At 34.9% G+C, this 18,671-nt stretch overlaps 1 protein-coding gene across 10 annotated transcripts in view; it reads left to right on the top strand.

Annotated features, from left to right (window-relative positions):
• Positions 1-18,671, top strand: part of LOC124362289 (liprin-beta-1-like) — a 168,207-nt gene that overhangs the window by 126,676 nt on the left and 22,860 nt on the right. For 9 of the 10 annotated variants that reach the window (XM_046816661.1, XM_046816659.1, XM_046816660.1 and 6 more), the window contains 5 exons: positions 6,452-6,559; positions 8,470-8,647; positions 13,306-13,435; positions 16,685-16,807; positions 17,992-18,151. In XM_046816661.1, coding sequence (XP_046672617.1) covers positions 6,452-6,559; positions 8,470-8,647; positions 13,306-13,435; positions 16,685-16,807; positions 17,992-18,151 — 699 coding nt within the window. The remainder of the gene's footprint in view (positions 1-6,451; positions 6,560-8,469; positions 8,648-13,305; positions 13,436-16,684; positions 16,808-17,991; positions 18,152-18,671) is intronic. The other variant, XM_046816657.1, reaches the window with a different exon arrangement.

The following is an 18,671-nucleotide window of genomic DNA, read 5'->3' as shown; positions in this document are numbered from 1 at the left end:
GCTACCATGGAATGCGGTTTATTTTTGAAGTAGCTGTTTCTGTTTTTGAATGCTGTGAATAAAAATGATTGTAGGTAAATTTACCTTTTGATTTAGGTAAACTGTTCCAAACTTTGTTTTTGAAGCCTAAACTGAATCAGTTTGATGGAATTAATTAAATAGTTAATTAAATATTTAAATCATTTTCACGCGTCATTATAAAAGGTAGGAGTCTGCCACACCATGTGACATGTAACACACCTTGCTGCGGTTCAATGTGAAATTATGCAAGTTTATAAATATTTATAAACTTGTACTTGTTAAGGAATGTAAACATGTATTTTCCGTATAATTGTCTGTAGTTTTATCTGTCAATAATGAAATTAGGTATATCATTTCATTTTTGAGAGGATAGTACTACAAACAATCATATTGAAAATAAATGTTACATACCCCGCAAACAAAAGAGAAATTATGACAGTCTGCTGAATTATGACTCTCTAATGACTCTCAGCCCAATTCCATGGTTGTATATGCACTATCATAGAACTCATTCTTGTCTACGTAGAAATGAAGTTTCATGCAAAATTTAAAGTTTAAAGGTGTCAAAATTTGTCTCGACTTATCTTGCCACATGATCTTATATGAATGTACAGAGTGGTTTAAAAATGTGTTTATTCTGTTATTATCTCATTGTCATAATGGTTACCCATAAGGCCAATCTAAATATATTCGCTAACATCAGCCTCATTCCATGCAGTTTCCTAATATGGAAATGAAACTTCATGCACAATTTGTCTATAGGTCGGTTAGTTTTCGAGATATCGAATTAACAGAGAGAGACAGACAAACAGGCAGAAATTACATTTTTCCAGTGCCTCCAGTAATAGGCTTAGCTAGCTCTCAGTAAAGAAATATGAATTTGTTAGATGATTTTAGTTTTTCATGATAATTATACAGGGTGTACATAAAGTCCTGCACGGGTATAATATTTTCTGAACGATAACAGATAAATCAACAAGATTTGGTACATCAACACTACACCTAAAAATCTACTTTTTGAAGGAACTATCAGTTTTCTATAATATCATGGGGACGTCCCGCAAGGAGTCAGAAGGAAATCTTAAATAGGAGCATAGGTCAATATGCACATCATTTTAAAGGGCTTATCTAGCAGAGTTTAATGCCGCAAACCGCACTCAAAAAGATTGATCCAGTACAAAATGGCGGCTGTTCAAAGGTTTTATTTAAAAAAAGATGTTACTTACCTAATGTTTTCAGAGTAAATGTTTGAATTGTTCATCTCCGGTTATTTGACAGTTGGAAAGACGCACATAAAAACTAGTAACAGAATTTTGCAGGTCAAATTGAGGAATTGTCTGACATTCTTGAAGTATTCTTTGTCTCAGTTCATTTAAATTTTGAAGCTTAGTTTTGTAGACGTTGTCCTTAAGGTAACCCCAAACAAAATAGTCTAATGGAGACAGATCTGGTGAACGTGCTGGCCATTTTACAGTCCCCCGCCTTCCGATCCACCTTTGCCAAAAAACAGTGTTTAAATAGGCTCTTACGTCGTAGTGTGGGGGTGCTCCGTCCAGATATTCTGGAAATGTTCTCCAAACATGTTTCGAAGTGCTGGTGTAATTTCATTTTCCAGCAAACGTTGGTATGATTTGCATTTAAATTTGCATTTTAAAGCTAGCTAAGCCTATTACTGGAGGCACTGGAAAAATGTAATTTCTGCCTGTTTGTCTGTCTCTCTCTGTTAATTCGATATCTCGAAAACTAACCGACCTATAGACAAATTGTGCATGAAGTTTCATTTCCATATTAGGAAACTGCATGGAATGAGGCTGATGTTAGCGAATATATTTAGATTGGCCTTATGGGTAACCATTATGACAATGAGATAATAACAGAATAAACACATTTTTAAACCACTCTGTACATTCATATAAGATCATGTGGCAAGATAAGTCAAGACAAATTTTGACACCTTTAAACTTTAAATTTTGCATGAAACTTCATTTCTACGTAGACAAGAATGAGTTCTATGATAGTGCATATACAACCATGGAATTGGGCTGAGAGTCATTAGAGAGTCATAATTCAGCAGACTGTCATAATTTCTCTTTTGTTTGCGGGGGATGTAACATTTATTTTCAATATGATTGTTTGTAGTACTATCCTCTCAAAAATGAAATGATATACCTAATTTCATTATTTACAGATAAAACTACAGACAATTATACGGAAAATACATGTTTACATTCCTTAACAAGTACAAGTTTATAAATATTTATAAACTTGCATAATTTCACATTGAACCGCAGCAAGGTGTGTTACATGTCACATGGTGTAGTAGACTCCTACCTTTTATAATGACGCGTGAAAATGGTTTAAATATTTAATTAACTATTTAATTAATTCCATCAAACTGATTCAGTTTAGGCTTCAAAAACAAAGTTTGGAACAGTTTACCTAAATCAAAAGGTAAATTTATGTACACCCTGTATAATAGTGACAGTAACTAAAATTGTAAATACAGTAAATAATAATGAGAAATATATTTATGTTATAGACTAGAACAAAGTGGTTTTTTGGTAAACTTTTTATTTTTTACAAAAATACATCATTTTTTAAAGTTTAAAAACAAGACTTTCTGTTTGAAAATATTAATGCATGAGCATTTATGTAGAAAGAGAAAGAACTCAGCTTTAAAAAAATGTAAGTCCCATGGTTTTCTTATACAAGGCGTGTTTAGAAAGTAAGTACCGTTTCATTCTACTGCCGGTGTAGCGCAGCAATCAGTGTTTCACACGTGCTCACTAGTCGTCCTTGTTCACTGACTATCGACCCACGCCATTTCAGTTGTTCTACGCTGTGTTTTCAGTTTTCTCTGATCGTTTAAAATGTTTAATACAATTAGTGATCCCGCCGATTGTGAGATTCGTTCTGTAATAAGATTTTTTAACGCAAGGAATGTGAAACCGGTTAAAATTTATCATCAACTTCGAGATGTTTACGGAGAATATGTGATAGTGAAGGAATGGTGAGGAAGTGGGTTAGAATATTCAATGGCAGTCGAACAAATGTGCATGATGAGAATCGGAGGGGTCGGTCTTATCTCATCACAGATGATCTGGTAAGGGCAGTTAAGAGAAGAGACGTTTCACTATGACAACGCCATCTGACAATTTCAAACAAATTTCACACACTCTTTTTACGAAATTGTTACAGAGCGCTTAAGTAAACGCAAGCTGTGTTCCCGATGAGTTCCAAAAATGCTCAATGACGTGCACGAAACCAAGAGACTTGGAACTGCTTTAACTTTTCTCACACGGTACAGTGATGGTAAAGTTTTTTTTTAACAAAATTGTGACAGATGATGAAACTTGGGTCTGTCATGTCACACCGGAATCCAAACAGCAGTCAATGGAGTGGCGACACGCGCAATCCCCGAAGAAACAAAAGTTCAAGACGACAATGTCTGAAAAAAAATCATGTGCACTGTCTTTTGCACATGATTGGAAAAGTGTTGGTCTGATTGATTTTTTCCCAAGAGGTGAAATCATTAATGCGCAAGGTATTGCGAAGCCTTAAGAAAACTAAGGCGGGCATTTCAAAACAAACGGAGAGAAATGCTCAGTTGTTGCTCCATGACAATGCTCGGCCCCATACCGCTGGTGACACTCAAACATTGGTTCCACAATTTTGTTGGGAGCAGCTCGATCACCCGCCCTAAAGCCCGGTCTTGGCACCGTCTGACTACCACATGTTCCTGCACATGAAGCGCAAGCTAGGCGGCCAACGCTTTGAAACCGACGATGAAGTGAAAACTCTTGTGGAGTCGTGGCTACAATCATTGGCGGGAACCTTCTACGAAGAGGATATAGAGAAATTGATCACCTGCTACGACAAGTGTTTAAACATCAGTGGAAAAATAGTTTCAAGTTTGGACTTTCATGTACAAATAAAATTATGTTGAAAAAAATTTGTTGTACTTTTTTTATGGTACTTACTTTCTGAACACGCCTTGTAATTGGTTAAACATTTATATTTATCTAAAAATCATTTAAATGAGCGGCAGTAAGTTGTTAGTTGTTTTAGTAAGTTGTTAAAATTAGGAGGCGGCAGTGAGTGTTAAAATTATTGTAATTGTTTTGTCTATTTCCTTTATAGCTATATGTTCATCCTGTAAAACTATTGTCATTGTACAGCTCCATTTATATCACAAATGTAACTATAAATTACCTTATAATTACAATGATGTCAAATATAATGATGTCAATATTTGTATGACCACAATAAGCCAAGAATAAGTTTCAATACAAATTTTTTAATGTCTTTATGAGATGATATTTTTAAATGACTAATCTCTAAAGAAAATAAATCCTTTATGTTAAAATTGGAATGCAAAACATTACAGATTTTATATTCCAATGGTGATAAAACTACTAACGCTTTATATAAAAATTTTAAAGTACACTGAAATTACACAAAGGAAATGGTGATTAAACTGGATTATGTGTAGAACTATTGGTTTCACCAACAACATCGTACAAATTCTATGTACCTCATTTTTCTACTCCAACTGCCGATTTAATCACCAACTGCCTCACACTATACCACAAGCTTGTGCTTTCCTTGTGTAAAGTATCACAGATTGTCTCACTTGTGTCCTCTCACCTTGTGCTGTCGACTGCTCACCGTGCATGACAGTGATAGCAAGTCGTCATGAGAGGGGTGAGGGACAAGATCCAATCGCTCGTTCTCCACTAAGAATTTATTTAAACAAATACAAAGCGACTATGAGTTATGCTACTAAAACTTGCACAGTCACACACCACCTAAAGAAATTGGGGTTCATCACTCAGCACCTAGTCCTAAAGCACATAGTAGCATACCATCATTCACCATTAATTTGCTTTAGGTGATATGGGAGTAGGTGTCCCCATCATTCTAGGATGTATATTTGGCTTTGCTAAGTTAAACAAAACTATGTATGTTATTGCACTGGTTTCGCAATTGGTAGCCATAATGACGGAGGAGTAGGTTCTTTTTTACTGAAAGTAGGTCAAAGTAAAGTATTACAAGAAAGTGTTATTTAAAGGGAAAGTATGTTAGACTTTCTTTAGAAGGAATTGAACAGATCTTGTGAATTTAGTGCAGGCAGATGGACAAACAGGTCATGGGACCTCGTCCGCTGTAACAGCCAAATATTTTACCGAGATACATTTTTTACGGTGAAAAGGCTCAAAGTAAATGTTAAAGTTTTGAATTATTACGACTTAGTATAATATCTGGTGGCAATCAATTCTGAAATCTGCTAAGTGTCTTGAGTATCATTATATAGACGTTTTATGAAAGTGATTTTTAATAATTCCTGTACTAATAAATTGTAAAATTATATATATGATAAGAACTTAGAATAATAAGGTCTTTTTTAGTGTTAATGAGAGTAGAAGTGTACATAACAATTTTATTTTAAACAAAAGTTGTCAAAGATATTTAATTTTCAAGTTTAATATGTTTTTTCAAGTTTTAATGGACAAATTAAAATTTTTTTTATTTTTATATTCAAATTATTAAAAGTGTTAAAGAACCAGGTGATTGTTATTTTAGTTTTTTGAGTGACTGAATTTAATTTTGAAGAACAAAAAAACTTTTTGTAACATAATGTAATAATTTTGGATAAAAAAAGACAATAACAGAATGTGTGGAATTTATTTAAAGACATCAGGTGTCTCATTTACGAAGATCTGTACTATTAAATAAAGTAACTTTATTATTACTTTTTAATTCTAATTTAATTGCATGTGCAGTATATAAGTAAGAAGGTTGTACATTTTACCAAAAGGGACAGTGTTCAGTTAACAATGTGAAAGTCAACTGAACTGTACCAGAGAGCAGGCAGGGCTGCAGAGAAAGAAAGATGTGTTACAGATAGAACACTTCACCATTGATTCTCACTTGAGGTTAAGCACTGTCAATACCCTCTTAAGCACCTCATTATATTAACATTGTTCTTATGTGCCCTCTGCAACTTCATATTTCCTTCTTAATGGTGTCTTCACTTCTGTATTTTCTTTTGCGAGTTTGGAAAATTTGTATACTTTGGTGCAGATCATTTCATCATTCAGAACTAAAGGGATCTTTGTTTTCTTTCCTTTTTAATACATTAAGACTTCTAACATTGAGTAACTGTGTAAGATTTTCAAAATGTACTCAAACAAATATTTTTCACATAGCTACAATTAACATTCCTGAATTAATATAAACATTTCATATGTATTTTTGTTTTATTTATTCGCAATAGTCTTAAGCATACAGCATGCTTTTGTAAGATTTGACTGTAAATTTTCGAATAATGCTTGTTGTGATTGTAATAATTAATTTCCTGGTGACAAAACTTTAAATGAATATTCTATACAAAATATAGGGCAAATGATAAAACAACATGGTGTCTCAGATTCCAGTAAGAGGAGTATCCCCGTCACCCAGTCCAATCACCAACAACTGTGCCAGTCCAAGGAAAGTGACAGAACACCATGACGACATCAGCCTACAACACCAGCAGGTTGTTACATTAGCTTACTGCAACCTATATGCTATACAGATAAATAAGTGTCATTGTTGTCCATTAGATATTTTTGTTTCTTAACATGCTGCTCAAATAATTGATATTAGTAAACAGTAATAATGAACAGTTTATGGCTTTTGCACCATGACAATGCACCTGCTCACACTTTATTGCTAGTTTGTGAATTATTTACCAAAAACATTACTGTAACGATGCCCCAATCTCCATATTCTCCAGACATGGCTCCGTGTGATTTTTTTATTGTATACTTTTTTAAGCTGTCACTTTACAAGCATAATATATGACATTAAAAGTGCATAATTTAAATCAAGTTTGAGTAGTGTTTCAAGAATTGAAAAAAGCACTAGCGCAAGTACATAATGTGTAATTGGGATTATTTTGAAGATAACAACATTAATGTGGACAAATTTTTCAAAAAATGAAAATTCCAGTTACTTTTTGAACATACCTCTTATGTAGGTATACTTACGATATGTCATATTTATGTTGAAAAGCCAGACAGTTCATGTGCAAACAGTTAATACGTGAAATTAACTATTTCATATATAGTTTAATGTGTGTCATGGTTTACAAAAATTAGAATGTATATATTAATAATGTTGTTTCTTTTCCTCTTGTTACATTTTATGAACATAAACACAATGTTGTAGGTCCTTACTAATTTTGTGCTTTATTTTCTCACTCTGTGTTGGGACAACCTAGGAAGGAATCTATGTAGTACCTATTATGTACTAAGCCAAAGAGTGCTTATCTATACTGTGATGGTCCAAAGTAGAAAACAACAGAGCTGAAACACAAGAGAATGGCAAAGTACTAAAAGTGTTTAATTGAGTCTGCCAATGTAGATTGGAAGATGCGATACTAACCAGACGCAGCTGGATGTCTCATTGTGGTGTTGTACCACTTTCTTTGTTTGGAAATTTAAAATGTTTAACTGAATTCATTTTAGTTATATTACTTCAGTTTAAATTCCATTTTTCTCATACTAATATTTTACTATCAACTTCATAAATGTTATTCCGTTCAATATAAATTTGTTTATGTTTATAATTTATTCTCACAATCCTTTTTATTTTTTATGAATTTAGGAATTTTGTGTTATGAAATATGTTTTGCTTAGTCACTTGAAATTTGTACATTTTTTGTTTTATGCACTGTATAATAGATTTTGTATTTGACCATTTCTGTCATGTGTATCAAAATAAATAAATTAACATTTGATTAGGAAGACCAAATACATACCAAATGGTATTAATTTTATTAATTAATATTAATTAAATTTATATGGATAACAATACTGCAATTTAATTTCAATAAAGATTAATTTACAACTAATGCACTATAACTATTATAACATAAACATGTATAATAATGTTATTTTCATCTATCTTTGTTGCATGTTATTTATTATCAAACAACAACAAATAAAAAATAGTTTAAATTGCACATACATACAAATTAACTAAAAATGTAATACAAAACATCTGCAATATTCTTATGGTGTAACGATCTTTGTGAGTATTGTCTACTGACTCTGTTTTTTATAATACAATCATTTTCAATCAGAAACACTTAACATCTAGAACAAACCTAATATAAACTTGGTTACTGAAAAATGTAGAAATATAAATCCTAAATAATGTTTGGAATAAAATTTACTGTAGTTTTGCAAGTAAAATATCAATTTTTTATTATATAAATTTGCGTATTCTCATAATATAAATATAAAAGGTACAACAGAACTCCAAAATATACCATTCAAAACTATTATCAATCAATTTTATGTTACATTTTTTAATTTGAAGTATTTTTGATGATACATATAATTCCTGATGAAGACTTTTTCAGTTGTTTGTTTCTTGGTCTTATTATACCTATTGTTGCAGAGTCCCTTGGCTGGCTACAAGCGTGCTGGAGATCTACAGTATAGCAGTCTGCCCCGCCAGGTGGGGCTCTCCACCACAACCCCCGCCCTAGACACACCCAGGAAAGGGGTGGCTTTTGGTAGGAGTCTGGTGTTTTTGAGGGCGGCGGGTGATAGGAGCTCTTCAGTGCCCAACTTAGGTGACCGGCGCACTCACGCTTGTGCTCTGTCTGCTCGCTTGTCACCGTCCTCTTGTCATACAAACACATTAATGAGAGGAAAAAATTATTTTATATTTCAATAATAACACAGATTTCATAAAATTTGAATTAAAAATATTTCTTTATGACTACAAAATATCTTGAAGCTCTCAAAAGTAACATAAAAACCTTAGGAAGTAATGAATTGTTCAAACAAAATAATTAAAAATAACGCTTGTAATTTTATTTTACATATCCAAATTTAATTGACAATCAAACCATTTGCAAAATACATACTAAATTATTATTTATTTTTATAATGTTTACACACCTGAACAAGATTAATCAATTTAATTTTATACTATTTTGTACAAGTTAGTGAACAAAAGTCTTACATCTCACTAAGAGCACAATTTCAATCCAGCACAAAATTTAATCACCTGTTATTTTTAACCAACTGTGGCTGTTGTGTATAATGAATTAATTTCACTTCCTATGAAATTCTCAGTTTACTAGAACATCTGCACAACTCGTCTGCCTGCCACTCATGTCCCCCCGTTATGATTAGCACCACAAGTAACACCCTCCTCCCCCTACCGCAGCACGCCACACCACACTGTGCCATATCACCAGCATGGGTGTAGTCCGGAGCCCCACAAGCATGTTGCCTCCTGTCCTCGCTCGCTGCTTTTACTGTTTTACTTTTAAGTATTTAATCTGTATAATCTTACAGAAATGTGACTTTTCTTATATAAAAGTTAAAATAAATAGCTTTTCCTCAAGCTTTTATTTTTTGAGGATATCTAAATCAATCCCTCCGGGAATTGGTTACAATCTGATGAAAGGTTAATTTCTAGGGGTTAAAAATTATCTTTTCTCAAATAAAATTATTATTTTATTTAGGTAGAAGTATTTATCAATACTGTAAATTAAAACTACTCATAGAATGAAGTTACGGCATGTCGGGTGAAGTCTTGAAGTCCGTCATCGACGCTATAGCTGACCCTCTATGCAAAGCCATAAATTGCTGCCTAAGATTTGGTGTTTTTCCTGACTACATGAAAATATCTAGAACGATCCCCATCTACAAGAAGGGCGACCATCAAGAACTGGCAAATTACCGTCCGATATCGATAATCCCGGTATTGGCCAAAGTCATGGAAAGTGTCATGAAAATTCAGCTAGTGAAATACTTTGAAGAAAACAACCTGTTCATGGTGGGGCAGCATGGTTTTAGGAGATGCCGCTCCACTACTACGGCAATATTATCACTAGTTGAACAAATAACCAAGGCATTTGAGGAGGGTGAATCAATGGCGCTTACACTCTGCGATCTCAGCAGGGCGTTCGACTGCGTATCACACCAACTACTGCTCCAGAAGTTGTCTCACTATGGAATAGGTTCTACGGTCCACAAGACATTAGCATCGTATCTGCTAAACAGGAAACAGGCCGTCTTTCTGGAGGGTGCGCAGTCGGGGATCTTGCTGGTCAAGCACAGAGTGCCTCAGGGTTCTGTTCTGGGGCCCTTACTCTTCCTCATACTGGTCAATGACCTGGAACTCGAGGGTCGCTCTCTCCTATTCGCAGATGACTCAACCTTAACAACAAGAGGGAAAGATTTAAACAGAGTGAGGCAGGATGCAATAATGTTACTGGACAGGGCAAAACAATGGTTTGAAGTCAACCATTTGCAGTTAAACCCAGACAAAACCCAGCACCTGATATGCACACTCAAGAGAGACATAGGCTCCCAAACCAATGATAACGTAAAATTGCTCGGTTTTTATCTGGACCGAAGAATGACGTGGACGGCACATGTTTCTCAGGTCTGTGTCAAACTCTCCAGAGTGCTCTGCCTCCTCAGGAAATTAAGGAACCAGGTAACGGAACCCTATTTACAAACAGCATATCATGCACTCTTCCAAAGCCACATTATCTATGGACTGATACTATGGGGTCATTCTGGAGCCTGTGAAGACGTGCTGAAGCTGCAAAAGAAAGCTGTAAGAATTATAACCTCTTCAGGATACTTGGAGCACTGCCGGCCAATTTTCATCCGCCTGAATATCCTTACAGTCTACAGCCAGTACGTCTACAACTCCATCTTGCAGGTACGGGAGCAGTCTTTCAGTATTCCCTCCAGAAGCGACATCCACGGCTATGACACTCGCAGAGCCCGGGACTTAAACATCGCACGATGCCGACTCTCCGGTACACTAAGGAGTTTTCCCTAGGTATGGTCAAAAGCTGTTTAACTTGCTACCGATAAGTGTGAGACATCTTGAGCATACCAAGTTCAAGACAGCCTTGCATGAAGAGCTCATAAGGAGGCCGCTTTATTCCTTAAAGGAGCTGGAAGAAAAGCCACTGTTTGGGTGACCCACCGCCACAAATGTAAATATGTAAATATTGTAAATTTTATAACTATTTGACATGAACATTTTTACTTTTGACGCAGTCTATACGGGAAATCCGTCCATTGACGAAGAATACAAGTATCAAGTATCAAGTATGTATAAAAGAAAATGTCATGTTCTGACCACCCTATAAAACAGCAGATGTTTATTCTTGATTACAAAAGTAAATAGCTAAAACTAAGAATTAAGACACTGCCCACCTTTTTAGATAATTTAGTCAAAAAATATGTTTCTTTCTTGGTTTGTGAATTTTAATTAGTCTCCCCTAGATTTATGTATATAATTATTTAGTTGTTTCCTATTGTCCCTAACTTATACTGAGGGGACAGGTAATTTTGAAAATAATGTTAAAGCTGTAAAAAGTTTAAAATTGCTTCTGCTTCCTGTTTTTCTCAAAGCTTTGTAATTGGTAAAGTAATGTTGAGAAACCTGACATGTTTGATCACCATGTAATGCTGCAGTTTGGCAATGGTTGTCACTGCTAAAGAACACTTATATTTTTCCACAACACTCTGCACTATGGTGAACTAGACGTCCTCTCTCTGATTTTGACCATTTTTTCTAATTGATGCTTTGCAGGTTTCAAAGCTTATGTAGTGATTATCCATAACCACACAGCATTTGTCCCACTCTGAAGGAGCTGAGAAACAGACTGCTTGGGCACAGAATGATTTAATTTATCAGAGTGGTGAACAATTATTTACACTGTTCAGGAGAAGTTGTTAACAGCTATAGGACACCATAATTAAACGGACATGTTTGAACTGGAAGCTAGTCCAAATTTTATAGCTAAACAACCAGAGTAGACTCTACTTTTCCCTTGGAATCTCAGACCGGTATTATGATCATTTTGTTTTCATGTCAACAACCTCCAACAAGAATATGCATGAAAAGAAAAAAAGGTTAGCATTTTGATGTCCAGTGCTGAACTACATTTCATATATCCTTCCACCCTGTGATCCCAAGATGCATCACAGTTCATAGGGTCGCATCATGTGCCCTGCAGAACTATAGCTGCTGCTGTATCCAGTGCTGAACGATGCTGCAAGCCTCATATGGCCATTAAAAGCTAGACAATGATGTGTGGGTCACAGACACCTTCCAATTAAACCTACTCTGTTTGTCCAACACAAATGATGTGTCATTTAAATCTGGGGAGCAACTCATCACCAACCCCAAATCTCAAGATATCGGGGTCCAAGAGTAGATCAATAGGTCTAGTCTACTTTGGGAGATGGCTGTTGGGGTTGGTGGGGCTCCCTAAGTGTTAAAGCCAGTTACTAGCCTAAACATAAGGGCATGTCACCCCTTGATGCCTGCTTTGACTGGAGAAGCAGTACAAAGTTGGCCTCCCATTCTTCCAGACATGACATGTCCAAAATGTTTTTAATGTCCAAAATCCTTCATCATGGATTTCTACAGAGGGTGATTACTACCCTCAACCTTAACCATCCAGAATATCCTGTCACTCTTGAAACAGTGCATAGGTATAGGATTAAGTGCAGTTTCTGTGCTTCTTGTCCAGAGAGAACAAAATACCTGAGTAGTCAATATTGTGATATCTAGCTGTCATAAATTGTGATAAATTTAGAATTGATTAAAAAATTATAAATCTTATAAATTTTTTACAGAAGAGGTTTTCTATCAGAAAGCAGTCAATCAAATGAAAGCATCTTTACAAATACATCTGACAATATAAATGATTTCCTAATAAAGAATGTTGATTAAATGGGTTGATACTTTACTAAAGTCAGTGGTTTGGTAAATGCTACTGTTTGTTTAAACATTAGTACTAAATTAAAATCAGCATTAAATCAGATGAAAATTCTTCAACGGATCTACAATGTGACGAATTAGCTTAGTGCTGATTTTAAAATAGTATTATTTTGTAGCTGACTCTTTTATACCAGAATGATGTTAAAATTGATAATTATAGAATTACACTGCTTTAAATTGCCAATCACATTAAAATAAAACTATTTCAGTTCTAGAGTAGTACCAAAGAGTTAATACTTTTTAAACTGTACAGTATTGTAATAAGTTTACTTATAGTATTCTAGATTTTATGTGCACAAATAAGAAATTTAATTAATTTTGTTTGTTTGCTGTCATTTGTTTTATTTGACCATATTTGTTGTTATATCATATAACATATTTTTTATTAAATTGTAAATTAAGCCAGATATACATTTTAAAGTGAGTTTATTTGTTAATGCTAATGTAAGATGTTTATAACAGCTGAAACTGAGACCATAGTGATCACAGACTCTGTGTCGGACACAGACGGACGCAGCTACACACCACAGCCCTCTCCCTCCCCCTCCCTGCAGACCAACAAGTCCAGGGGTATCAAGAAAATATTCAACAAGTGAGTTATTACCATTAGAATAGAACTGCTTGTTGAACTATATACAAACATTGTAGAGAATATCTTGTTAACATTTTGAACATCTTTCTAAGTTGCTTTGTTTCCTGAACTTTAAGTTTGCAAGCACATTCATTAAAATAAATGAATGGCGACAAATAAAATTTAAACATTCCTTTATAACAATAGTATTTCTTTCAAATGTTCAACTCCCAAACATATGCCCTTTTTCCCAAAATCACACAATTTATTTTTGTGTACTACCATTAATGTTTCTTCTAACAATAAAATTAAAAAATTATTATTTCTAGGAAAGAAATAATCGAAAAAAATTATTTTGCCATGTCTTTTTTTTAATTTTATAAGTTTCCTTGCTTACAAGGGTCATTGTGAAAGTTTTGAAATAACAGCAGACAGTGCATACTACAATACTCTAATCATTCTTAACTGATTGTTTGAGCACCTATCAGGGCAGCATCTTGAGTTCATCTGTGACAGCAACAGTTTACTAATCTTGTCTGTTTGAAAAGATCAATTTGGTGAAGTCATGGAGTGATTCACTGGTGTGACTGTGGAGAGCATTTTCGGGCTATGATTTTGAATTCGGTTTTCTGTAGAGGAGTGCTTCAATCATCTCAAAATTTTGTTTGGTTCTGAAGCACCATCCCGTACTACTGTTTTTAGGTGATATTCAAAATTTCTAAGGTGTCGTAATTTGCTTCAAGATAATGAATTTTCAGGAAGGCCACATTTCACTGTCACTCAAGAGAACGTTGATGAAGTGCACGCTATGATTCAAGGGGACAGACACTTATTAATGGTTGAAGCTTCCTTAGGAATTAGATCCACAGCAGTGCGAAAATAATGTTGCATGACATTTTAAAAGACAGAAAAACTTTTTTTCAATAGGTACTTCATGATTTTATAGATGAACAAAGATCTGAGCATGTGATAATCGGCCAGCAGACTCTGCAGCTACTTAATAATAGTGGTCATCGGATTATTTCCAAAATTTTCACTGGTGATAAGACGTACATACAATTTAATAACGTTTCAACTTAAGAGAGAGCCGCGTATAGGTTTTATAAGACAGCCCACAATGGTCAAGAAACAACAATTGGTGAAGAAAGTAATGTATGCTGTTTTCTCCAGAAGTATGGAACTGGTGAAGGCTACAAAAGTTGGAGGGACAAATAACTGTCACAGCAAGTTGGTATATGGCAATGGTTGCCAGAAGTTCTTCAGGACTTGAACATTTAAGGTTCAATTTTGCACCATGACAATGCCTCTTTTGATACTGATGCAAGGACTTGCGAGGTCTGACCAAAAAGTATCCGACCGCCGACCAGTTGGCGGCCGCGGCGAAACTGACCGGCTCGTACCGGTTATTGGAGGGGAGGGGCGAGACTACTCCTTCCCATATTAGGCATTGAATACGATCCGGTCACTTAGTGAGTCACAGCGCTCTGCTCCGTACAGTACTGCCGTGTGTGTGCGTCGCATTTCAATATGACTGAACGTGTTGAGCAGCGCATTTGCATTAAATTTTGCCAAAAACTTGGCCATTCAGCATCAGAGACGATTACTATGATACGGAAAGTTTATGGTGACGTGTCTATGGGTGATACACAAATAAAAGAGTGGCTTAGGCGGTTTAAAAATGGCCACATATCAGTGGAGAGTGATGACCGATCTGGCAGGCCTTCAACGGCCAGAAACGCTGAAAATGTTGAACGTGTTCGTGCAGCAATTAATGAAAACCGTCGATTGACTTTCTGAGAGCTGGAAGAAGATTTAGGAATACCAAAATTGTCAGTTTGTAACATTTTACACAAAGATTTAAAAATGAACTGTGTGTCGGCAAAATTTGTTCCTCGGTAGTTTTTTTTTTACCAGGACGGCGTTGTTCATCACGAATATGCTCCAAGAGGCCAGACAGTGAATAAGGAGTATTATCTTGAGGTCCTAAGGCAGCTACGAGATGCAGTGCGAAGGAAACGATCTAAACTGTGGACAAGCCGTGACTGGATCCTGCACCATGACAACACGCCAGCCCATTCCTCAAATCTTATTCAGCGTTTTTTGGTCAAACACGACATCAACCAACTACGACAACCTCCCTACAGTCCTGACATAGCTCCTTGTGACTTCTGGCTATTTCCGAAATTAAAAATTCCTTTGAAAGGAAAAAGATTTGACGATGTTGAACAAATAAAACAAAATGCGACGATGGACCTGTTAGCCATTCTGCAAAATGAATGTAAGGAGTGTTTCCGGAAGTGGGAGGAGCGTTTCAATAAGGTAGTGGCTTGTGGAGGGGTGTACTTTGAAGGGGACCAGATTGCCGTTGCTGCTGAGTAACGTCAGTTCAAGCCAGACGTCAAAGTCGGATACTTTTTGGACACACCTTGTATGAGTTGCTGACCAAAAATGCGTCACAACGATGGAGCAGCCCTTTTATACACCCAATCTCACTGTGTGCTACTTCTGGTTATGCAATCTGAAGAAAAATTTGTGCATTAATTGCTTTTCATTAGAAACTGAACAAGATTCATAAATATTTTGACTCCATTTCCAAAATTGAGTGGCTGGGTGCTTTCAATAAGTACTAAATTTGACTTCAAAAGTGAACACTAACACTGAAGAGGATTACTTTGATTACATCTAACGTTTGGTAAATCTAGCACAAAAACCTTTCATAAATCTCAAAACTTCCAGAGTAACTCAAGTCACATGAACATAAATACGCAGTCTTTATTTTCATGTCTTATTATTAATACTATTTATTCAGAATTTAAATAAGTTTAAAATATCAGAATGTGTTAGTTAAAAATTGTTTTTTACAGTAATCTTTTAATCTATAAGTAATACTTTTTAAATTCATCAAGTTCATATCAGCAGGAAATGAGTGGAATCAAGGAATTAGAAAACAGGATTAAATCATTGATTTCTTTTAAATTTTAAAACTAAAAAAAAATCATTCTTATATAGCTATACAGGGCTGACCACATTTGATACAATCAGCTGTGTATGTACTGTAAATTTTGTTTCTTTGTATGTGTGTGCCTGCGTGCAGCTGTATGGAAAGTCAAGTGAATGGATTTAGTTTTTAAGATAAATACTTTAAAAAAATTGGTGTTATTGACTATTATAATCCAATGTAACACAATGGATTGACAATATATATATATATATATGTATATATATATAGTCAACACAATAAATATATTCTATTCTATGCTATGTACACAGAATGAAGAGAAGTGGGTCAGGTAACCTGGACGACTTGCCGAGTGATGTAGAATTCCGACGTGGAGGTGTCAGGGCAACAGCGGGGGCAAGACTAGGCTGGTCTTCTTCTCCTCAACACATCAAGTAGGCAATTAAGGATCTAAGAGTAGTTTGTGATCACAAATTTTGTTGGGCAAAAAAATGTTTATGAATGTGAGCATTACAGAGTCCTGTTCACTATAAAATTTAACTCATTAAGTTTTACAAAAGAATGAATAGTGAGGTAAATCTAATATTTTCTACAAGATAGGAAAATGTGGTATTATATCATCTTTGCACAGGTCTTTGTGTTTAGTCAGTTTTTAAGACACTGCTAAATACAATATTTCCTAGACTGTGCAAGAAGAAACAGAAAGACTTGACAGTCTCAGTGGGTCTCAATACAGTTTCCAACAAAGAGAACCAGTTGTCAGTGCTTTAGTGATGGGTGTTGTTTGAGAAACTACAGGAAACACATAAGAGCAAATCAAGATCCCTGTAATCTTACTTCTGGGTGTAAATAATGCTTTTGCCAGCACACTCTGAAAGCACATTTTACAGAAGATGAAGCACATGTGTATTTAACCACACTTGAGGAGAATTTTGGAGGTGTATCTGATGAACATGATTTCTCTAGAAGAGAGTAAAAGTAGAACCCATGTTACCAGTGACCAAGTTATCGATGTTCTACAAACATTAATATTTTATCCGATTTTGTGAAATATTTTATGTGATATTCTGTGATTTGGTTTGCCTTTAGAAGCTCAGTAGGTTATGTGAATGACCACATGAACTTCTATAGTAATTATACTCAACAGTAATTACATGTCTAAATCAATTTTGATAGAATTAGGATATTATGCTGTAGTGAAATTAATTGGTAACTAATATCTCTTGAAATTCCCTTAGCCCCTGTAGAGACAGAATGTGTGGCCATGTTAGGGTAAAGAAGAATTTTTATCAGTGGCATTTGAAATACCTACTACTATGATACAGCTCAAACACGATGTTAAATATAAGTGACTGGATAGTGTGAGGATCTTTGGCATATCATTAAAACATGCTCCAAAGGACTGATTGAGAATAAAATTCATGTGCTAATTGTGGCATTAATGTTACAAATGTATACTATACAAGATGGGTCGAAGTTGTAGTACTTAGAATTGTAAAATTTTTCATTGCATTACAGTTTTTAACATTTATTCTATGTCTTTATTAATTAGTCCTAGAAGAAAAGACTATCTAGCCTTGAATTATATATGTTTCCATAAGTATGGTTCATTTTGTAGGCCAGAGCAGCCATTTAGTGAATGGAGCTGTGACCAGGTGTGTGAATGGCTCACAGAGATGGGACTCGACTGTGTGGTGGAGTACAAGCGCTGGGGTAAGAACGGAGCACAACTGTTGCAGGCCTCATCACAGGACATAGACAAGGAACTGGCTCTTAAGGTGATTTACTATCATATTGTGTTTGTACAGCTGAGTTTTTGATGAGCGTTTGGGACAGAATGTTGGTAACTACTAACTAACTTTGGGAATTTCGTGTGGGATACAGACTAAATATGTCGTTCATGTTATACATAAATTAAATGATATCTTTGATTATGCTCAAAATGTTTGTTTGTTTTGTCTGTTTAATATATCAACCCAAAAAAATTGGATTATAAGGTTTATGATGTAACAATTACTTATCTATTAATGTATCCATTTTCCAAGTTCTAACTTCTAATAATGTAAAATTCATTTTTTATACTACTTAACCTTTATAATTTGCTTAGCAAACTGTAAAATTATACATGTTTATCAAACTATTAGCATTTTTGTAATGTATCAATATAAAAATATTAATAATTTAGGCTTAAAATGAATTGTTTTATTAGGCTATCTTCAAATTTTATTAAATTTGTATCCAAGTCCCTGTCATATTTATCTGTTTGGTGAAACAGATTTATACTGAGGTACAGATTAA

Source organism: Homalodisca vitripennis, chromosome 5 (assembly GCF_021130785.1).
Source record: "Homalodisca vitripennis isolate AUS2020 chromosome 5, UT_GWSS_2.1, whole genome shotgun sequence".
NCBI lineage: Eukaryota > Metazoa > Arthropoda > Insecta > Hemiptera > Cicadellidae > Homalodisca > Homalodisca vitripennis.
This window is presented reverse-complemented; position numbering and strand designations above follow the sequence as displayed.